Source organism: Papaver somniferum, chromosome 1 (assembly GCF_003573695.1).
Source record: "Papaver somniferum cultivar HN1 chromosome 1, ASM357369v1, whole genome shotgun sequence".
Taxonomy (NCBI): domain Eukaryota; kingdom Viridiplantae; phylum Streptophyta; class Magnoliopsida; order Ranunculales; family Papaveraceae; genus Papaver; species Papaver somniferum.
In genome coordinates, this window is record NC_039358.1 from 93,370,175 (window position 1) to 93,394,001 (window position 23,827).

The 23,827-nt window shown below is 37.3% G+C and overlaps 4 protein-coding genes across 4 annotated transcripts; 1 reads left to right on the forward strand and 3 right to left on the reverse strand.

Moving 5' to 3' along the window:
- Nucleotides 1–6,613: 6,613 nt before the first annotated feature.
- On the forward strand, nucleotides 6,614–7,901 carry LOC113331351 (cold-regulated 413 plasma membrane protein 2-like). Its single transcript, XM_026578067.1, has 4 exons — nucleotides 6,614–6,954; nucleotides 7,089–7,196; nucleotides 7,316–7,386; nucleotides 7,478–7,901. Exons 1-4 carry the CDS (start codon nucleotides 6,779–6,781, stop codon nucleotides 7,729–7,731), a joined length of 609 nt encoding a protein of 202 aa, XP_026433852.1. The 5' UTR covers nucleotides 6,614–6,778; the 3' UTR covers nucleotides 7,732–7,901.
- A 499-nt stretch (nucleotides 7,902–8,400) lies between these two features.
- Nucleotides 8,401–9,746, reverse strand: LOC113294628 (putative pentatricopeptide repeat-containing protein At5g13230, mitochondrial). The gene has a single exon (XM_026543015.1). It carries the CDS (start codon nucleotides 9,260–9,262, stop codon nucleotides 8,600–8,602), a length of 663 nt encoding a protein of 220 aa, XP_026398800.1. The 5' UTR covers nucleotides 9,263–9,746; the 3' UTR covers nucleotides 8,401–8,599.
- A 148-nt stretch (nucleotides 9,747–9,894) lies between these two features.
- Nucleotides 9,895–12,933, reverse strand: LOC113294622 (replication protein A 70 kDa DNA-binding subunit C-like). The gene is made up of 9 exons (XM_026543009.1): nucleotides 12,445–12,933; nucleotides 12,055–12,331; nucleotides 11,859–11,958; nucleotides 11,648–11,772; nucleotides 11,383–11,570; nucleotides 11,122–11,273; nucleotides 10,911–11,031; nucleotides 10,628–10,810; nucleotides 9,895–10,505 (listed from the first exon to the last, which is right to left on the reverse strand). Exons 1-9 carry the CDS (start codon nucleotides 12,463–12,465, stop codon nucleotides 10,371–10,373), a joined length of 1,302 nt encoding a protein of 433 aa, XP_026398794.1. The 5' UTR covers nucleotides 12,466–12,933; the 3' UTR covers nucleotides 9,895–10,370.
- Nucleotides 12,934–13,947: 1,014 nt separating this feature from the next.
- Nucleotides 13,948–15,443, reverse strand: LOC113294620 (pentatricopeptide repeat-containing protein At2g15690, mitochondrial-like). The gene has a single exon (XM_026543005.1). It carries the CDS (start codon nucleotides 15,300–15,302, stop codon nucleotides 13,986–13,988), a length of 1,317 nt encoding a protein of 438 aa, XP_026398790.1. The 5' UTR covers nucleotides 15,303–15,443; the 3' UTR covers nucleotides 13,948–13,985.
- Nucleotides 15,444–23,827: the final 8,384 nt, after the last annotated feature.

The following is a 23,827-nucleotide window of genomic DNA, read 5'->3' on the forward strand; positions in this document are numbered from 1 at the left end:
ATGCTTTAAAACGCTCAATAGCGATGCTTCATACATGCTGAATATATTCGATGCAGTACCTGCATAGAATACACACGATATTTCATAAATATCGACTTCCTAAATAACTTAGTTATTTAATCCAGCATCACATGCTACTTTCTGTGGGTCCACGATCCACACACTCGAGCATCAATCATGTCACAAACTGGGGGATACATACTGGGGTATTGGTCTGGCAGTTTACAGCGTGCAGCGCACAACGCGCCATCACAAGAACGTGTCAGGAAGTCATGGATGGTTAGTGATGATGGGAGAAGTGGGCAAGACTGGTCGTGTGACACCAACACACAACTCCACTACTCCATCACTCCACTTTCTCCACTTCCCACGAGATACGAGGGTTAGGCTTAAAGACTTGTATAAATAGGTTCTCCTCCCTATTTTCCAAACAAGACAAGACAACAAAAACCAAGTGTTGATACAATCGTATTCAAACACCAGAACTAATAGCTTACACTCTGCAATCCAGTTCGGTCTTCCGATACAAGTCATACATAGACAACACCTTCACAATCTCAACACCTTCTTCGCTTCCCTCCCTAAGACCAACCCCATCTCCTTTACTTTGTGACCGAAATAAGTCTGGAACGACCATTTTTTGGTTTAGGCCGGACTTGCACAGATTGATTTCTCGAATCACAAGCACTCCCGTGCAGTGCATTTGTTTAGGGTTTAGATTCATTTCTCATCCACACACCCCAAATTACCAAAACTGGCAGAAATAGTTTTCACCCATAAACAATGTGATTATGATAATCTTTGGAAGGCCTATACCTATTTATATAGGTTTACAATACTTGGCCTCCAAGTATCCTAGTCGGTTAAGGAACCCGACCCTAAATTACGAAAGAAAGACCTTAACGCCGGTTCTTATCCTTCAACAGTTTGCGTACCAGTTTGAAAACTTAAATCTTGTAAGAAAATACAAGAAAATAAGTTTGCATACCAGTTTGCAAACTTATTTTTCAGTTACTCCCATTTGTTAACTTTTATGACTTCAATTTTCGATAAAACATGTTTTGCCCACAACTTCTTCCCCCGAACTCGGAATGACCTCATTCTTTTTGAATTATTTTCCTATTTCAATTCTATTAAATATGGTGATAAGAAATTCTTAATTTTAATAAATTAATCTCAGTCTTTGACCCGTCTCTTGATTTTGAGCGTTTTGCTCCTTTTCGTCGCACTTCTTCAACTTCTCTTGGACTTGGGCACTTGGATACTTGGAATACTTCTCTTCTTAGATATTTTTAGCACTTTGTAGCTCCTTTTTGGATGATTCACCTAATTGAGAAAAATAAGAGAAAACAAGAGTAGTAATAAGAAAATATGCAAGAATAATAGCTAAAGCAAGTTTGGAATGGACACTAAAATCATATGAAATATGCACTTATCAAGCATATTAAGCCAAAATATGAAATAGAGGACGTTGAAAGTGAAATAAGAAAATACAGTTGGTGGCATAGTCAAGTTTGCTGTTGAGAGTTATGTGGAAGTGCGACGACATTTGGCACCAATATCATGGAGTAACGCAGCAAGAATGAAGATGTAAGTTCATCAAGTATATGAGTTAAGAGTAACTCATAGTTAGGAAGAACATGATGATGTTTTTCCATTACATTAAAGCCTACCAGTTTGAAAGAACAACGAGGCATGTTAGTTTCAAAGGCGCGTGAAGAGGATACCTTGTCCAAAGTGATGGTGGAATGTCCAGGATTATCCTAAGTCATGACTATACCAAATTCATGTATTTCAATCAAGGTGTTGTGGGAATGCAAGCAAAGAACATAAAGGCGTTGGTTATTTGGCATAGTGCAAGTCTTAGAAGGTGAAGTTTGCAATATGATTTGGAGGCTAAATCTAGTGAAAGTACTGATGTTTGCAAAGTGCAGCAAAGGCTATAGGTTATGGCGCATTCCAAGAGTGGTATGGAAGCATAAGGTCATACCTTAAGGCATGGCATGTATTGGTGAATGCGCAACATGATTGGAGAATTAGGCCAAGTCTTATATAATTCATGTTGACTTGCGTGGTGCAGTTAAAGTCGTAAAATGAAGGAAAAACACAATGGAACTGATCAATGTGATCAATTTGGGAGAATCATTACGTCCGTATACTTAGGCGCAAATGATTCAAGTGAAATTCAAGCCCAATTCAGGTAATTGGCAAGAGGAATTTTCGGGTTACATTTGGGTGTTGTTATGCGATTGTAGTGGGATTTGGAGCATAGGCCAATATGAAAACAACAATACAAGTTAGTAGGATCAATGACAAGACAATAAGCTAAGTGATGGCATATGGTACTAGGCTGAAAAATTTTAGCAAGGAAAAAGCCCAAGCAAGTTTTCTGATTTCTGAGATACCTCAGAAGCGTACAAGTCCAAAGAATAAGTATAGCGAGTATACTTGGTTGCGTTCAACGAGGACGTTAAAAAGATTAGGTGGGGGAGGTCTATGACCGGTTAGGCTAGTGATGCACAATGATTGCGCGTCACAGTATAGCCGGACAAGTCAGTGTCCGACAATGATTGCGCGACACTCCATAGACTATCAAATGCTAAAATGGCAAGGCCCTGTAGGGCCAGTAAAGTGCAAAGGTGGCACTACACTGTAGAGTCATTGGCCAAGTAATGAAGCTTATCGGCTGACATAATAAAGCTTCATTGAGGAAGACAAGGCAGGCCAAGTTGACAAATGAAACATGTGATGTTGGCATTGATGCATATCCATGGAATTGAGTTGTCCCAAACTCAAGGATGATTCAAAAGTGAAGAATAGGCCAAGATTTGGCTTATGCATTAGTCTAAGGATGGCCAAAGCTTGGACAGTGCAAACAAGCTAGTGATGCAAGAGTATGCATCACTATTGTCGAGCAATTGGCTAAGTAAAGCAAGAATAACGCATATGATCATATGGCACATACTGTCCTCAGTTGGAAATCATATTGGCATTTATTTGGACTAACCAAAACGTTTTTTTGCAAGTTCATATCAAGGCCATATGCAGTGGTGCACAAAACTGGCGTAAAAGTGGCACATTATAGCTCAAGTGTTGGTTATTGGCTTTGCGAGCACGCCAATGAAGTGAGACAAGTTGGAACGGTTATAAAGTGGGTTTATAACCTTATTTAGAGTGTCCACAACCGTTTGGGACATGTGTTCCTTGATTGTCACAAGTTGGTAAAGCCTAGTCAGTTCTGTACACTTTAGGCAGTTACGGAAACTACTTGGACACTTGGCTGTCCAAAGCTTGTGCAGGTGGTTGCACAGAAGTTTCGGCCTAATCCTAGTAGTATAAATAGTCTAGGAATCAATAATGGTGGTGTTATTCAATGGAGAGAATAACTACTGATTGTAGGGAGAGTTTGGCATTCACCAAAGAGGGTGAATGGTCTGTTTTTGGTCCATGAGATGGGCTATTGTATGTAATCTTCCTTAATGCAATAAAATGGGTTTATTGTGATATATATTTATGTTCTTATATTGCTGATTTGCGTGAGTTGATCAATCAGTTTGATGCATGGAAAACCTCTTATGCTTATAGGGGTATAAATAGTTAGAGAGAAAGAAGATGAAGACTTTCGTTGAGTAAAGCCTTAAGAGTGGAGGCAGATATATAATTTGATGCTAGTATGCAAGGCTGAGTACTTGTGGGTGAACGTAATTAACTAAACCACAGAGTATTTCCGGTCATGTCACGTGGAAATTGTATGCCATTAAATGGCCATGTGACACAAGATGTGGCCGTTAATGTCATTTGTCATAGCATGGGCCATTTGGTATGAGAGGAATAGAAGAGTTACGGGTAAGAAAATAGGCAGGGAGGAAGACGAAATAATAATCGAGATCAAAAGATGGATATTTCAAGAAAGACTGTCCAAACAATATTTGTTGAGGGATCTAATGTGGGAGTCAGTTATGAATTGTAGATGAATTTGGATTGTATTTGGGTCATTTAATCCAGTTGCTGGTTGCTTTCTCTTTTTACTTTAATAAAGCTTTATCATTTATTTGCAATAGGAACACGTTATAGTCTCGGAATGTGCTCATTTTTAGTAGGTATATAAATATTTGCAAGAGGAACACGTCCCAAAATATTAGCTTCAAATCCTCTACCATTTCGATTTTATTAAAGGAAAAAAAAGCATCTAAAGTGTTAGATAATATAAGAATTATGATGTGAGCGGATCCATCCTCAAGAAAGAAACAAACTTGTGAAAACTACAGGGAGACCCACTTTTTAGATTTTTTCCACTTTAAAACCCACGCCCAAATATCTGAAGGCGCACACCCATTTTTTAGGGAAAAATTATTTTCGAACCCAAAATTATTGAAACTAAATTTTATCGTACTCTTCTTTCTTCTTCTTCTTCTTCTCTCTTTCTCTTCCATCTCCAGATCCGATCTAATTTCATAAAAATCCGAAATTTCTTCATTGAAAACAAGTTTTAGCTGTAGATCTATGATTATCAAACCTTGTTTTACAAACCCATTTAAGGATTTTCTCTGAAAAAGAGAAACATGGTGATTTTAGCCTAATTTGGGTTACCCTTTGTGGATGAAATTGAACGAACATCTACCGTCCAAACCATGTTTTGATTATATCATCGAATGAAAGCTCAAGAACAAGTTCAATTAAATCATATTTGAAGCTCACGTAATTAAGATCTTCTCATCTTATTTTCGCGATTAATTTTCTTGATTTTGAATGGTTTGAATCGCTAATTGAGACTATTTCGATCACTAGGGTGATTTCTGTATAGAGAAAGTTGTGAATATGTGTCACTTTATGTGACTTGGGATGTATAAATACATCAACAATCCGTCGTACAATTGTAGGCTCAAAAAGAATAGAATCACATACACGTCTCACTCTTTTTTGTGCTTTCTTCCTGACCAGAAAATCAAACCCAGGCCAACACTTTAACGGCCATCGACTTGATTAAGGCAAGTGTTTCATAAATCAATTTCTCAATCTCAATTTCGTCAAAAACGAGTAAAAACCGAAAATATACGTATTTTATTTTCCATGAGATTGCATCCGTCTTATGTTTATCCAAAACATCCACTTTTTTTTTTGAATAAATATAAATTGATGGATGTTTAAATTGTATTAACCTTCCATAACCTTCTTTTCTGTTCTGAAAATGGATGCATAACCTGTTACGCAGCTATGAAAATAGATGCATAACCTGTTATGCATCTTGAAAAGTTGTTGCATAACTTGTTATGCAGTTCAGAAAACGGTTGCATAACACGTTATGCAACTACTTTTTTCTTAGTATTGAAACCAATAAAAAATAAGGCTACATAACTTGTCATGCACCTACAATAATATCTACATAACATGTTATGCAGTCGTGAAAATGGATGCATAACCTGTTATGCATCCAAAAATATGACTGCATAACGCATTATGCATTGAGAAAATTGTTGCACAATCTTTTATGCATCGACAAAATAGATGCATAACTTGATATGCATCCGTAAATATGGATGCATACTGCATTATACATCAATTTTTTATGTACGCACCAAAATCAACCAAAACAATGGTTACATAACTTGTTATAGATGCATAACTTTGTTATCCAAATGCATAATTTGTTATGCAGTGGAGAAAAATGGTTGCATTATTCGTTATGCGTCTGCAGAATGTGTTACGCATCTTTTTTGGTGGTTGCATAATGGTTATGTATCAAGTTTTCAAAAAAAAAAAATGCCTAAAATGATGATCACCTCCGATTTTTTCGTGAAAAACAAAAATTTGATATTCTTGTTTGTACTCGTTGGTAACTCTCTTAAAAAGATTTCCAACGATATAAAATTTGTAAAATTCCAAGGCGCGGATTTTTAGATATGTTATATCTAAGTTGTGTTGCCAATTATACCCCTAATGCATAACCCGTCATGCGGATGCACAATCCGTCGTGCAGACATTTTTAATAATTTCATATAATTATGGGTGTCACGGAACTAAAAATTAATTGTGGGATTGACAATGAGAATATTATTTTTCTTGGACCTGCGCCTAATTTTCTCAACAAACTTTAACATTTATGGGGTTTTCGGGGTAAGCCCATCAAGGCCCAAATGGTCCTCCAGAGGAAACTTTCCCGGACGAGATGGTCTTCTAGGTAAAGGTGGTGGGAAGGCTGCAAGACCTCTGTTCTTGGTGTTGAAGGCTCAATTCCCACATGCCTTGTAGAAAGTCTGCGTCAAGAATGGTGGAATTTTTTTTCCACTAATTTTTTTTCTCTTTTTGTCTTTGTTATACACCTACCTACCACTAACCAAGATGAAAGCTTCTCAGAGAAATGGGACCTAAGAGGCCAACTGAAACTTAAATAAATCGTGAAGGTGGAACAACACCTTTATAATAAATGGCAATTATTGGCATTAATAATCTCATGACTCTTATCAGTGTTGCATTATATTCGTTTGATGTGGATTTGCGCATATCTCTAGACCAGAGGCACTATACCACCAACTATGGAGCAGTACCAGTACCAAATAAAAATAAAAAAACATCTCGCGACCTCGTCAAGAAAGGAGGGAATTCGGTAGGCAGATTTGATTAATGAATAATGATTTCCATTGCGAACACCTTATAAATAACTGGCATTTGAGTTGCATCTTCGTACACCAAAACCAGCTTACAAAGAAGATTACATACAATTCTAGCGTCTAGTCTTATTCTTGTAAGGTTGGTTTTTAAACTTCAAACGGGTAGAGAAATGGTGAGGACCGAGTATTTGGCAATGAAAACTGATCAAATTGCAGCTGAAGCACTTAATTCTGATATGAAAGAACTTGGGATAGTAGCAAAGAAGCTTGCTAGCCATGCAATGAAATTGGGAGGACTAGCTATTGGAACTGCCGTCCTGCAATGGGTTGCTGTTGCTGCCGCTGTGTAAGTTTTCTTCCATCATATATTTTTTTCACTTAGTTGCTGGGCTAACTGCAGCCACTTCCCAATTTCAAAATGTTCAGACAAAATCCAATATGTATCATCTAATTTGTTTCTTAATTGTATAATCTGCGCAGCTTTTTGATGGTTTCGGCCGAAACAAAGTACAAGCCGAATATCCTGACTGCGCTTCTAGTGCCTTATATTTTCTTCACTCTTCCTTCAACATTGTTTATCATTCTAAGGTAATTGATCAGCATGCATAACTCGTTTGCCGTTCATTACTGTTTCGGTTGCATTTTATTGTTTCCTTCCATATAATACCAATTGAAATCTGAACCGAAACATTTCTCTTCTGATGCAGCGGAGAAATTTCAAAAGGAATCTCTCTACTTTCGGTCTTGTTGCAACTATTTTTCCCACAACACGTTCCAAGTATGTGATTTACCGTTTAACCAAGTGTGTGACTGAAACTTGAGCTGCTGGTGGTTCTTGGTGACTAACGGTTGTTATTGTGGTTTTGCAGATTGGCCTGGTAAGATTGGATCAACATTTCTTGTACTAGCGCTCGCTCCTCATATAATTGGTGAATCTTTAAGAGGAAATTGGATTGGTGATCTCATCTCTATTGTCATCGCCTGTTACCATTTGCAAGAACATATTAGGAAATCTGGCGGGTTCAAACAGTCATTCACCACACTCATTGGTTTGGCTCATATAAGTGGAATCATTCTAATGATTGTTTATCCTATTTGGTCTCTTGTGCTACATTTCAACTAGAGCTTCATTCCTCTCTTTATCTTCAGCAACAACAGCTTGTTGTTTAAATTTCTGTTAAATTTTTTTGTGTAATTAAAATATTATCATGTACTTGCTCCATTTCATAAGATCAATGGGGCTGCTATTTTGCTTCAATACAAAATAAACTTTTAATCCTGCAGGTTCTACAATTTCTATTTTGCAACCTTTTGTAGCTTAATGTACGTGAGTCTGTCTCCTAGTTAGTAAGCATTTCTCCAGGGAGTTAACCAATTATTCACGAACGAAGAAATTGAAATGCCCCACATATGTTTTAAAGATCCATTCTTGTTTTCAGGATTTGGTGAGATCACTTGCAATGGCATTTTGCATCTCTTCGTCACTTTTCTTCGTGCACTCAAGATCCATGCTTGTTTCCAGGATTTTGTGATATCACTGCATTTGCATTTTGTATCTCTTCATTACTTTTCTTCGTGCGCTCCACTCATGACCAACTAGTTCTGAGTGGGGATGCCTACAGACTGATAATGGTATATGAGCTAGACAGTGCATAAATGGACCAACAGCCTAGCATGCCCAGTTAAGACAATTGACAGGAATTTAATACAGCATAGCAGAACATGACCAGTTCTTTCAGTACTTTTTTTGGGCATTCTGGAAAATCTTAATGCCAACTAAAAAACAAGCCTATAGCAAAGTAACATCTTGGATTGTCAAACATTTTACCATGAAGAACAACAAGAACACAGAAGTACAAAGGACTGCTGTCTGCTAGCTAGTCTTAAACAAAATATTGCAGAGAAGAATCAGAAGATGCAGTATTTTTAGCTTCAAGCGCTTAGGTTACAAAATGTATGCCAATGAGATCAATCTTCCTTTGTTTCGTCACTCAGCCTTTACGGGATTTAGCATCTCTGGTTTTTCCACTATGTCCCCGGTAAGTACGAGTAGGCGCAAATTCTCCCAATTTGTGACCCACCATACGCTCCATGATATGAATAGGCAAATGTTCCCTTCCATTGTGAACAGCGATGGTATGGCCGACCATTGTGGGTATAATGGTAGATGCCCGGGACCAAGTTACTACCGTTTCTTTTTTCCCCTTCATGTTGAGATTGTGAATTCTTTTAAACAATTTGTAAGCAACAAAGGGAATTTTCGGTACTGACGAAGTCTCGCTGTTTTGCTTCGAGCCCAGGTTGTTCTTTGATTTCTTCTTTCTCCAATTCAAACCAGAATCAGATGCAGCAGAACTCGTATCAGTCGATTGATTTGAGCCAGTTGTAGAGTACTTTCTTAGAGTCTCCCACAATATGTTACTTTCTTCACTTGGCACTACCACATTGATAAAAGCCTCCGCTTCGTCGATCTTTCCCAATGTTCCAAGAAGCTCAACAATGATTACATAGTGTTCCAATAGAGGAGTAATCCCATAATCCTTCTCCATTGATTCCAAATATGTTATTCCTTCTGCCAATGCTCCTATGCTTTGGCAACCAAGCAAAACTCCTGTAAAAGTTAACTCATCCGGCTCAAACCCACTTTTCTTCATCTCATCAAACACGCTAAAAACCTCTTCAGCTCTCCCACTTTCAGCAAAAACTCATAATCACATTATTCCAAGAATCCAAATTTCGTTCAGGCATTTCCTCAAGCACTCTAAGAGCATCATCAACACTACCCAATACACTAAACATTTCAAGTAACTCCACAAAGACAACATTACTTATACTAGATTTTCTTGAAGAACCCATAACGTAATCAAAGATTCGTCTTCCAGATGCTAATGAATCAGATACAACACATGCTTGAATGATTGATATTAAGCTATCATTGTCTAAACACTCACCCTATCATCGATAACATCGATGATTCTTCCCTCTTCCCAAACTTCAGTGGAATCATCATCACTGTGAGTATCCGGATGGTGTGATTCTGTGTTAGAGGCTTTAGGAACCAAACCAAGTAAATCTCTCTTGTAATTAGCTTGCAATTCTCTCTTAAAACCAGGGAAAACACAATAAACTGAGTGAAACTTCAACCTATTGAATAAACACGGGACGTTATTGTTAGGAAACTGGGTTAGATTTTTATAAGTTGAGATGCAGAAATTTGTAGATCTAGGTGATATTTTAGCAGTATGTTGCATCATCATTGCTTAAACTAAGAAATGGAGAAAGAGTATGATTGAATTTTTTTTCAATGTAAATCGGTTTTGGTTAGACTGTTATCTAAAGAGTCTTTGGGGTTCAGAGTCGACTTGGGGTGGCCTTGTCCCGTGGGAGGACAAATATATACTGTCAAAATCGGGGGCTTATATCGGCCGCCCAAAATTTCTTAAGAAATGACTGAAAGCAAGAAGAAGTACAACATAGTATAAGAAAAAATGCAACCAAATAGAGAAGGGTTGTATGCTCATTCTTCAGCTTTTATCATTTTTTGGTCAGTAGTTACTCCAATCTGTCTCACGCATAGCCTTTTTGGTGGGTTCCCTTCACATTCAGGGCTCTTTTGTTCGGTCTTGATAGTATTGAGTTAACGTAATATACAAGTACTTGTTATGTATAACTTGTAGAGTTTGGAGTTCCTAAGATACAAGAAATCTATTGAAAGGAAACTCTACAACTTATACATAACAAGTACTTGTATATTACGTTAACTCAATAGATAGTACTGAGAATATGTTTGTAGGTCTGGGAATTCTTTGGTTCAGTGCTTTCTGCATCACTAGTTGTCACCCTTTTCCCTTTGGTTTCCGTTTCTTCAACGCTGATCCCGTCAGTGTCCTTCATTTCCTTTAACCAATATGAAATGAGGTTAATCAGTAACTTAGTAACTTGTGGATACAAATTGTAGTGGTTCATCGAGTAATTGGAGTTGCCACTATGTATTGAACAATTATCTAGAAAGATAGTACCTGAAAATTTGGTCCAGAGTTCATCATTTCTGCACCTTTAGCTTCACCATTATGTATTTGGAACATCTTTTGGGCAGTGAAGGTTTTGACATGCTGTTTCATGTTAAATTCAGTAAGCTTGATCTGGAATTCCAGCTGATGGTGCAGATAAAGGGTTTCAAATTCCTTTGCAGGATGATCTCCCTGTATTATCATATACAATAGTTTAGAATTTCAAAACCTGTATCGAGTGACTAAGTGTAAAAAACAGTATATACTCGAAAATGGATGGATGAATGTTGACCTGCTCTATCTTTGACATGCCTGTGGTGGGGGCGGCCAGGATCAAGTTTTCCACCTCTCTGTCGAATGCTACAAAGCTAGTCCTGCCTGTGGAGTCCTGCACCTCCATTTCTAGATGGTACCTTATATATTTTTTATGTTGTTCGTCAAGCACATTTCAATTATCATAAAGAATTTGTGGATAGTTCATTGATTTGTTCGGAATTACTTACCTAGGCACCGCTGTGACCTCCATTTGACATGTTGTGCACCAAGTCTTATTGCCACGTATCTCTACCTTCTTGCTGCACTTTTCACAGGATGAGTAGGACCGTAGGTCAAGGATACTTTGGATAGTAGCTCTGCAACTGAAGATGTTGTTCTCCTGAATGCATTCATTTTCAGATAACCAAAAAGAATTGTGAAGCCATGATTAAGTTGCCGCAGCTATAGGTACTACTAATTTGTTTAACAATGAGTAATTTAACTATTACCTGTTTTTTGGGATCCCATACAGCATCCTGTAATTCCAAAATACTTTTTCGGTTTTGAATTGCCGATTCGCCCACCATGGATCTTCCCCTTATCGGTACAATTGACCTCTTTGTCAATTGCTCGACTTCGGGGATAGATAAGTTGTAGTAGAGCTTTGTCGCATTTGTGGAAGCAAGTGAGTACTTGCCTGTCAATGTCGCAAACACACTTTAGTTAGAAATATTATAATTATCCAATTGAACTTATTGGGAAGCCAGATTTTACCTCTAAATTCATTGACGTAGGTTGAAACTGCTATCAAGATGACTGGCTTCGAGTGGCTCTGGATAATTTCTCTACTGATTAGGGCAGTTGAATTTTCCCACAACGTGATTTTTATCACCTTGCCCCTGTCATAAGATTGTTTCATGTCAATAAGGCAGGTAATATATGGTTTAGGATTAATTTTCTCTGTAGATAAATAACAAGTTCTTACCTCATGTTTTCAATGCTGATTTCCCGCTTTGTTATTTTCTTTCCATCGTACCGAGTTACAACTTTGACAGGGGCGATAGACGACAGTTTTCCGACAACATCTGCAATACATGTTCAGATTTTAAATAAGAACAACCTACAAAGGTACTCAAATTCATATATGTTCTTTTTTGTTTGATACAGGTATAATACCGGACCTGTCAGGGTTGAGTTTCCGGATTCCAATTGTTTTGGAAGGGATTCAAACTCTACAAATGTGTATTTGTAGTCAGGAATGGAGACCCGAGTTGCATCCAGTACCCTGACTTCTGTGCTTGGTGTGAACACAATTATGCGCTTGGTGTCCACAGGGCGATAAGTTTGTTTTGCCCCTCTGACGTCGTAATTTTCAATCGAGAAGATTCTTCCGTGCTGAAATAGGGAGCCAAATTTCCCTATCATGTTCTTCGGTACAGATGCAGATAAAGTTGCTCCCTGCATTTTTTTTTATTAGGCATGGGTCAGCTCTGTTGTCATTCAGTTTCACAATAAACAAAAATACTGCGCACATATTTAATTTGTCTAAGAGATAAAAACTTGTTGCTTACATTGCTGTCGATGAGTAGCATATCGAGACTCAAAATTTCACTGGTGTAGAAAGAGAGTTCTTCCCAACTCCTCACAATCCTTGCTTGGATTTTCGGGTTTCCCACATCAACAAAATTTGTTGGGGTAATTTGCGTTACCTCCCCTGGAGAAGATCATAATTTGAGTTACCTCCCCTACAGAACAAATATTAGTAAAACCTCCTCTCGTCACTTTTTATATCCAAACCCGGTTAGCCGAGTCAGCTGCTTCGTACAGCTGGATGCTCTTAGGGGAGGTAACTCAAATTATGATCTTCTCTAGGGGAGGTAATTCAAATTATGATCTTCTCAGCTAACCGGGTTTGGATGGAAAAAGTGACGAGAGGAGGTTTTACTAATATTTGTTCCGTAGGGGAGGTAACTCAAATTATGATCTTCTTCAGGGGAGGTAACGCAAATTAACCCAAATTTGTTTGTTGCACGAAGTTGCAGTTACTTTGTCCTTCCATGTCTTTGTTACCTGCAAAGTATGTACAAAGCTAGAATTAGTTGGAATGAGGCCATTGTTGGAGAAAATGTAAGAAAAATAATGCGTATTATGAGTTTTATGTTAGTGAAGAGGGATTGCTTACCTTGTATACTGTACTGGTATAGCCTGAAACAGGGGTTTGTAGGTGTGGCGAGAAGGGGAGGAGTTTGGGTGATTTAAATAGTGATGAGCTCATTAAGAGGATTATTGATGGCTTGGTTAATGTCACAATTATTTTTCAGTTACATTTTAATCTAATCTGGCGTCTATATGTCTCACTACCGTTTTGGAAGATCTGAAGACTTGTCAAGAATTTGGGTGGGCATGCATAGGAGGGTATATTTTAAATCTAATCTGGAATGAACTTCTGATTCTTTTAAAGTTGCACAAACTCTCAGACTTCGAACTGCTCTGCATTATATTTTTAAGCATAGTGTTAGGTATATGCGCCTGTCTCTGTATAGGCGTTCATTCAATGACAGAGAAAGAACTTCCATTAAAGGATAAACATGTTCAGAATTTGCTTTGAAGATTCATTCCTGTTTTAAGGATATTTGGGCTAGTTTGCTTTTGCAGTTTGTATTACTCAGTCACTTTTTTTTCTATTCATATTCTTGCTCATAAAAATGCCTTAGTGAAAGAAGATATAAGATACTATTCTCTTATACTCAAATTAGCAACTCTAACTAAGAAACCAGAAAACACTCAAAGAATGCAAATACCAGGAGTTGTATTGTTTGGTATTGCTTGGTTTTATCTGCAGCAACAATCGTATTCCCTACTGACAAATAAGCTGGGTCATATTTCTAGTTTTATCAGTTTCAGCCAAAAATGAACCATTTTGTTTTCGTTATTGCCTGGGATTTTCTATTGGCCTAGTTCCTTGTAAGGTTTGAGTAAGAAATGAGAGCAAGTAAGAAGAATAAACAAGACTCAAAATTGTATAAAAATTAAAACATACCGTAATAATGAAGAATCAAGAGGGTGACGCAAGATTTTAAGATTAAACTCGTGTTTGGATTTATAATTGTCTCTACCAATAATCTCCACAAGAACATTTTCCATCCTTGAAATGATGAAACCTTTTGTTATCTCTCACAATAATCTCCCTTTCAACAATTTTAGATATGATCTTAATAGCGTTGTGACAATCCCCGCATATTCTGAGGTTCTTGATTATTCTCAATGTAGTTCCTTCTGGTGTACTAATAAGCCCATATGCAATGGCTAACCTCTCACTATGATACATCAATGCCTTCTCTTTAGCTTCTTCATCGATATCATGAAGTACATATTTGGTATCCGGCACATAACCAGCTGCCTTCATTTCCTCACCTAACGACTTTAGCTTCACATAAGCCTCACTCTTCTTAGGAATCTCTCTCTTTTGGTTTGAGATCAGGTTATTCTTTGATCTCTTTTTATTGCTACAATTCAAACCAGAAGCAGATGCAATAGAATTTTCAGCCAATCGCTGATTCGTCCCAGTTGAAGAGTACTTTCTTAGGGTCTCCCATAATATAGAATTTTGTCCAATTGGCATCACCTTATTTATAAAAGCCTCAGCTTCACTGATCTTTCTCAATTTTCCAAGAAGCTCAACAATGCTTACATAATGTTCCGTCAAAGGAGTAATGCCGTAATCCTTCTCCATCGATTCCAAATGTGCCATGCCTTCCTCCAATGCTCCTAAGCTTCGGCAAGCCATCAAAACTCCAGTAAAAGTTGACTCGTTTGGTGTAAACCCCTTTTTCTTCATCTCGCTGAAAACTCTAAGAGCCTCTTCACATTTCCCGCTTTTAGCAAAACCCATAATCACATTGTTCCACGAATCCAAATTAGACTGAGGCATTTCTTCAAGCACTTTAAGGGCATCATTTACACTACCCAATTTACTAAACATTTCAAGTAATTTCTTGCAGATAAAACTGCTTATACTAAATTTTTTTGATGAACCCATTATGTAATCATGGATTCTTCTTCCAGATACCAACGAATTTGAATCAATACATGCTTGAATGATTAAAATTAAGCTATTCTGATCTAAAGACTCACCATGCTTCTCTATATCTTCAATAACATCAATAATTCTTCCTTCTTTGCACAATTCATCATAATAGTCATTCCCTTGAGTAGTATGAGGAAGTAATTCTCTGTTGGAGACCAAACCCAGTAAACCTCTCCTGCAATTAGGTTGTAAACGTGTCTCATAACCACTGAAAACAGAGTAAAATGAAGCAAACTTTAATTTGTTGAAGCTACTGTTAATCATTATGGTTGTTTTTGGACTTGATAGCTTGGGTAATGAAGGTTTATTTGTAAAATTAACTGTAGTACTATGTTGATTCATCTCTTCCAATTTTAAAATAAAATAAAATAATTCACGCTTCAAGATTTATTTCCTTTGAAAGATTGTTCAAGAGAGGTTAGAGTTAATTTTTTTAAATTGAAAACTTCATGTTGGAGAGAAACCAGTTTTCAGGTTTGAAGATAGTGTAGTACTATCACAGTGATTTTAGTGGTGCCATACTGGCAGTATATATATCCTTATCCTAAACTGAAGCAGAGCATATCATTTGGGCTGCGGCCTGTGACTCCTGTGAAGGGTCTCTGACTCTCTGGGGAGATGCTCGGTCCGAGCGACCAATAGCTTTCTAAGAAACCTGTTTTGCATACAAAACCATTTTCCTATATAGGGTGGGTTTATAAGGGGTGTCCTAACAATGGGTATATTACTAAGTTACCCTTAATCATTTTAAATTACTTAAATACCTTTCACCTAAATTTAAAACATAAATCTAAACTAGATGACCGCTGCCACGGTGGGACGGCCGACCGAAGAAATCGGCGTAAAAGTATCATTTTTCCTGACACGGTGCGAAAGTATCATTTTTCTGACACGACGCGAAAGTATCATTTTTCTTGACACGGGGTGAAAGTATCATTTTTCTTGAAACGGAAAATTAGTCGATGCATAAACCAAAATATGGCTGCATAATGAGTTATGCATCCTCTGTGGTGATTTGCATAACGGTTATGCATTCAATTTTCGAAAATTGTGCCTAAAGTGAAAGTATCACTTTTCTTGAAACGGAGGGAGTACATCGTTTTATTAGTTGCAACGGAAAATAAGTTGATGCATTAACCAAAATATGACTACATAAAGTATTATGTATCCTTTGTGGTGGTTTGTATAATGGATATACATTTAATTTTCGAAAATTGTGCCTAAAATGATAAACACTTCCGAATTTTTCGTAAAACCTCTAAATTTGATATTGTTGTTTATACTTATTGCGTAGATTTTTTTTAAAACCATTCCAGCGAGATAAAATTTGTAAAATTCCAAGGCACGGATTTTTATATATGTTATATTAAAGTTTGGTTGCCAATTATACCCCTAAAAATAGGATAATAAGGAGTTATAGTAATTGAATTAAAAGGGAGGGACAATTTTGTCCAGTGAAAAACGACCACCAAAAGTTTGGTAACACCAAATCCAATCTTTTTGCGTCAAACTGGAAAAAAAAAAGTCATGCTTCACATTGACACAAAGTCATCATATATAGAGTCCTCCCTCACTTCGCTCGGTCGACCTAACTAACAAAAATCCAAAATCTTTTTCATTCCTAATAATTTAATCATTAATCAAACCGTTTTGATTTTATTTTTCGTCGATTTTTAATTGTTGATGCATAAATTTTTGATCATTGATTAAAACCACAAGTATAAATGAGTCGTGTGAAGTGTTACACAAAGACATTTAGCTTCAGATCCGTATATTGGAACCCAGATCTTTGTTCTTCATTATTTTTTTATGTTTCAGAAGAACAGTTCGGCTGATAATTAAATATGAAAATGATAGCCGAACTTCACTTTGTTAAAAAAACACACTAAGTTCGGTTGTTCAATTTTTTATTCGAATCAGCCGAACCTAAATTCGTCAGTTACAGAGTGAAGTTCGGCTGATAACTTGTCAGACGAACCTAAATTTATTCGTTAGTTACAGAGTGAAGTTCGGCTGATGACTTGTCAGCCGAACCATTCATCTGGTCAGTAGATCTATGTTGTAAAAATTCAATGTTTTGACAAATTCAACTTATAAAAAGGACATTAAACCTCGTTTAGAAGTCTACCTCTGTATTAACAAACCTTAATTATCTATTAGTTCAGCAAATCTCAAAAGCCTAATTTCTTTATTCTTCTTCTTTAACAAACCCTAACATAACTATCTCTCCAAAAAAACAAAAACTTTGAAACTAAGACTATATAATCATTGACATTAACCAATAATCATTGACATTAACCAATAATCATTAACACTAACTACTAATCATTATTATTAGATTCTAATTAATATCATTTACACTAATGAAGTAAGGGTATTATTTTCATGGTAAAAATATGATGGATAATGGGTTGTTGATTTTACCACATAATGACTTTATTTTGTCATTACCTTGTATGCCTCAATAAAATTTAGTATGCCTCAAAACAGGATTCATAATTTCCTATCTAACGAGTGTTTTTGGGGGCTTCTTCGTTTTTAAGGATGCAAGAAGTGTGAAGGGGATTCTTCTAGAAACCTGTTTTGAGGCATACTCCTTTTTTTTGAGGCATACCTAATGGTGCCAAAATAGGTCATTAGGTAAAAAATTCCATCACCCCTTATCCACATGTAATAGGGTAAAAACTGATTCTGGAGAAAAGAGTAAAAGTGGGTAGGTTGATGAGAAACGAGTCTAGAGCCTAAACAAATGTACTGCACAGGAGTACTTTAGATTCGAGAGATTAATGTGTACAATTCTGACCTAAACCAGGAGATGGTCGTTCCAGTCTTGCTTCGGTCACGAAATGAAGGAGAATGGTTGATCTTAGGGAGGGAAGCAGAGAAGGTGTTGAGATCAGAGAGATAGACTATGTAAGTGTGATTGCTTATGACTATATATCAGAAGATGGAACTTGCTTGCAAGGTGTAAGATATATGTTCTCTATGTCTTCTGGATACTTGTGTTGATTGTCTATTCAATAGATTGAAAATTTATTTTATAGTAAGTCATAGCGAATACCCTGATCTCGTAGGAAGTGGAGTTGTGGAGTAGTGAAATAGTGGAGATCGTGTGAAGGTGGTAGAAATCTTATCCCTATTATGAAGGTAGGACTGGACGGTTGTGTACCCACTTCTCCTTTACTCATTAACTGCCCGCTTTTCCCATCACTTTGTCATAATGTGCGTATTGCACACCACACGCTATAGGCCGCCAGAACAATACCCTGGTGAACATCCCCCATTTGTGACATTGTTGATGTCTCGAGTGAAAAATTGTAGAAGAAGTCGACTTGCTCGAATAGGATGACTTGTATGACTAGGTCGACAAGTTGTGTTGTGTGGAACATGATTATTCTATCACCTCTTTTTGACTGAAAAGTAGTTATGAAAGGTGGATAAGGAGACGTGATTGTTTAATCACTAAATATGTGGTGTTGATCGTGCATGTAGGACATGCGAGTTTCGACCAATCACATGTGAGTTATGTTACATGTATATAGTGGCAATTATCTCCCATAAATTGATGGAAGTGAGGCTCTTCGCTTGGTTGTTATTAGGTTTTTGAACAAAACCGATATATGTAACGTATCATTATTAGGTTTTACTCAGAACCGATACATGTAGTGTATCAATAATAATAAAGCAATTTGAATCTGCCACAAATCCCTTAAAATTAATGTTTAAAAGATTTGACACATGCGACTTACACGGTTAGTCTTAAGTGCTTTTATATAATTTTAAGAAGCATGATCGTCCATCTTTGGTCGATCATTGGTTGACGCACATGTAAGCTATGAACAATGTGATTGGTCCATTGGCAAGAAGGACGACTGGTAGCAGTCATGGCACCTAATTGGTCTACCAAGATTAAATCTAGACCGATCAAATTAGCTAGCGAATTCGAGAGGTCGAGATGACTTTGCGACTGTCATGGTCGACTTATTTAACCTAATTAGGATTTTTGAAGTAACTCGACTAGCCTACTTTAGCTAGCTATTGGGAGCGGAGAATGTAGGCTAGGAGGGTTTCTATTGGCCGAAAAGGTAGAGGGGCGAGCGGTGATCATCATGAAGCTTTCTCGGTTACGTAAGGAAGGAGTTAAGCTAGCTTAACTGACCAGCTAAGTTGGATGGTCGTAATTTCTTCGAGACTGACTTAGGGGGTCAGGATCCAATTCCTTAATGAAGTTAACGATCTTGACTAGCCAACTTTGGCCAATCACTGGGAGCGGAGCATGTAAGCTACTGATGTAGTTTTTAAGTGGTAGTAAAGTTCGTTCAACTCGGATTGTGTAGACTCGATTTTAGACTCAAATTAAAATAGAAAACTTAAAAAGAAATTGTATTCAAGATTATAAAAAGCATTGAGACTCAGGATTCCACCAATCTCCAATTTTTATGTGATTTAATCTAGTCAATATTTATGCAACTCTTTACGTTTAAAGTGATTCTAATATTTTTGCCTATACAAGTAGATTCTCAAAACAATAGTTGTAAATCGAAAGCATGGACCATCAAAAGACTTAACCTAAGCATGACCCATCAATTGAGAACACAACCACTTAATCAAAATCATATATTCGATTTCAGTTCAGTGCAAATAATCATAAAAGAATTACAAAAATTAAATTAAATAGAATTTACCACATAATAATTGGAAAAATGGCTTCCTCCGTCGCCTCAGCAATGGGGTTTAGCTCCTCATATTAATCACTTGCTCAAAATATTTGTTTATGGTTCAAAAAGTTGATTAAAAGATAAAAACTATAACACTGATTATTTGCAACGGTTTAATGGCGTTGCAAAACAAAGGACTGACTGTTACAAAGAATTCACTGTAGCAGCGTCACAAATTTGAGACGATGTTCTTATTTGCACGTTTGTTCTTCAGCAGCAGCAGCAGAAACACGGGTTTTCCTGCAACTTGATCAATTCAGCTCTGTAGTGCTACAAACTCCTTTGCGACTGCTCCAATAACGTCGTCACCTTCCCTGGAACTCGAACACACCTTTTATACTGCTCAGAAACCTAAAAATAGCGATTAATTATCTCTTTTTCTTTTCGTGCAAGCCACGACAATAATCTTCTCTGCCAACTTCCTTACGCGTTTCTAAGACTTCCAAATCATCTGAAACTCTTCCTTAGATAGAATCTCACCTTAGGAAACAATATCACGCCTTTAGTCTCCCTGAAATTCCTAAAATAATTCCACACAGTTTCCGTATACAACTCAACCTATGTTTCCTTTTTCCGGATTATCCAGCCCAATTTGATCAATTCCAGCGCACATACCAAGCCTGTTATGCTCAATCACGTTCAGCCCAACAAATTCCAGCGATTGAATCTCTCTAAAACACCCTAGAAATCCAACCCAAAGTCTGGTATGCAACCTGGTTCTTTTTTCCGCCTTTTTCATTTTTTGAAATGTTGAAGATGACCTCCCCCTATCCTGAGCTGGTCTCCCTTTAGCAGCTGCCTGGAAATGGATGCCCCTTAGTAATTGGTTACCCCTTATCCATTTGAGGGGCCCGAATAGCAAGTGTCCTCCGGGGCAACTTTTCGAGCAGATTTTCCCAAAAATGTTTATTGGCCAAAAATACCTACACACACATAAAACACCATAATAAGTACAAAAGAGCACTATCAATATATAGAATCGAGATAAATTAGACACAAAAATGTGTCTATCAAATACCCCCAAACCTATTATTTGCTAGTCCTCGAGAAAAATAAAATAAAATAAAATAAAATCCAAACTCACTGACGCAGGCATCGTCGATTGCATTTAGCGTATGCAATAAGCCTTTAAACCCCTAAGTGTCCCTAGTGGCGGAGTGTTGTCTCCGGAGGGCTTACAAGAGGTATACCCACAAAACCTTTACTCCAGACCTTAGCTATCTACACAGAACCTTGGAAGGCACTAAAGAATATCCTTGGTTGGCATACTTATTGACTACAGGAGGAAGTACCCTGATGCGAAATTCCAATTGTTGTACACGAGTTTGCACTCAAGCATACTAAAATTCATATAAAGTGACAGAGCTCTACTCAGATAGTTGCACTATGGACATCAATATCCGGAGTCAAAAACTAATCACATGGATAGATCAAGAAGATGGATATAGAAAAACATAGATGGTTTTGATGTTTACTAAGTGAACGGCGTTTCCCATATCTGTCTGAAGGCCTCTGCCAAAATTAACCTATCCTAATGGATTGAGATACTAGTCTGACTAATATCAACACACTGGCATATACAAGGGAACCAGTGATCGATAATCCTAATTCTAGTTCAACACAACTGGCATATACAAGGGTACTAGTGGTCGACTTTATTCATTGAACATTTTTTTTCAGCTTTTTCATTTCATTCATTTTTTTTTTCTTTGTAACTCAATCACTCTAATTCACCCTAGCATTGGTAACAACTTGAATCGTGGGCCCCACCAATCACTTAGAGAAACAAAGTTTAAAAACAAAATAAAATAAAAATAGAAGTGAAAAGGATTCAACGAGATATGGTGAAACTATCATGTTATTTCTAACACCTGAGCTCTGTGCTTTTATGAATAGACTCTTCTAGATGTTTTCATCTAATCAGATTGGTTCCTCAACTCCTACGATCAAAATGCTTCCATCCACTTAGATTAGTTAGTGCAATCCTTAATAGGCATAAATTTCTAAGCTCTGGAGTTTATTTATTCATATTGCAACTAAAAAGTTTCTCCCATACCCCCAAACTTAAATCTAACATTGTCCTCAATGTTCTAAAGATAAAATTAAAAGCATGAACAAGGAGAAACTGTTATCATTTGAAGCAAAGAGATAAGGAAAGATATTACCGTGTTGCATGAGATTGGGTTACCTCCCAAGAAGTGCTAAATTTAAAGTCTTCAGCCAGACGTCAAATACAACAAAATGGCTAATTACCTTTCAAATCATATATCAATAGTCGAAACAACTGTGGGTCAACAAAAGCAAATAAAATTTCCACAATTATCAGACAACTGCACCAAATCAGAAAAATGAACAGACATAGCACATCCTCATCCAAGGTTTCCTGCAAGACAACTGGGTTTTTCTGTTGTGCCCATTTGGGCTTCATATGAGTGTCTTGAAAAATTGACTCATTCGAACAACAAGTTTTTAGAATTTCCTCCTGGACAATATCAGGAGGATCCAGTTGCGGAGTCGGAAGTGACTCAAGTAATACCTCAGGTACACTAGGCTCGAATTCCAAGTTAGGGACTTCTAATGGGGATAATTGACCATTATTACCCCCAAACTTAGGGTAGTCAGTATTCTCGGACAAACCTCTAACTATTGCTTGAATTTCTGGATCCTCAAAGTCTTTAAAATACTCAAGAGCTTCTTCTAGTTCATTACCCCCAAACTTAGGGTCAACACTACTCTCCGTAAGGCCTAGCACTATGGCTTTAATCTCAGGGTCCGTAGAGTCTTTAAAGTACTCAAGAGATTCTTCTAGTTCAAAAGTTTGGTCACCTAACTGACTTAAGAGAATTTCCTCATCAAGTTCATCTAAGGAATCACCAAATAAAGTGTAGTCCCAATTATCCTGAGTTAGATCCTGAACTAAAGTGCTAATCATATTCACTTCCTCTAAATCGTCAGAAGATTGTCTATTAACATTAAAGACATTTAGTTCAGTGGTCATATTACCAAAGGAGATGTTCATAAGTCCGGTCCTACAGTTGATGACAGCGTTAGCTGTGGCTAAAAATGGGCGACCTAAAATCTCCGGTATTTGAGCATTAGGATCCTGAACAGGCTGAGTATCTAGAACAACGAAATCCACTGGATAAATAAATTTATCAACCTCAATCAGAACATCCTCTATGACACCACGAGGTAATTTGACAGACCTATCAGCTAATTGCAATGTCATTTTAGTCGGTTTCAACTTACCAAGACCTAGCTGGTTGTATACATGATAAGGGAGTAAGTTCACACTAGCTCCTAAGTCAAGCAATGCCTTATCTACTGAATAATTACCGATCACACAAGATATGGTGGGGCATCCGGGATCTTTATACTTAGGGGTTGTTTGGTTCAGAAGGATTGAACTTACCTGACCAGCTAAAAAGGCTTTCTTATGGACATTAAGCTTACGCTTTCGTGTACAAAGGTCCTTAATGAACTTGGCATAAGCAGGCATTTTCCTAATTGCTTCTAATAAGGGGATGTTAATGTTTACCTACTTAAATATCTCTAGTATTTCGTTGAAAGTCGACTCTCTCTTTGTTGGAGGTAACAACTGTGGATATGGGGCTTTGGGTACAAAATGAGACCTGTCGGGAACCACATTGGCATCACTAGAAATTTTATCGGTTTCTTCAGTTAGTGGCTCCTTCTAGGGCTCATCTTGGGAACTAGAAGGTGTGGATCTACAGTATGTCCACTATTAGGCTTGGCTACCTTATTGTCTACCGTTTTACCACTCCTAAGGGTTTTGACAGAATTCACTTGATTAAATGTTTTATCTCCTCTAGGATTGGGTATCGGTTGACTAGGGAATTTACCTTTTTCTCTTAGAGACTCATTTATCAGACTAACATGGTCTTTCAATTCAGAAATGGCCTGACTATGTTCTTGTCCTATCCTATTACTAGCTTCTATGCTTTGTGAAAGCAATTGACGCATATTTTCAGTATTTTGAATAAACGAGGTGAGAGTTTCCTCTAGACTTAAGATTTTCTTATCAGACTGATTCTGAAACTGAGCTGATCCTGAAGTATTCTTAGTATAGCCAAAACCTGGGGGAACATTAGAATTACTAAACTGACCTTGGTCCTTAGACCACGAAAG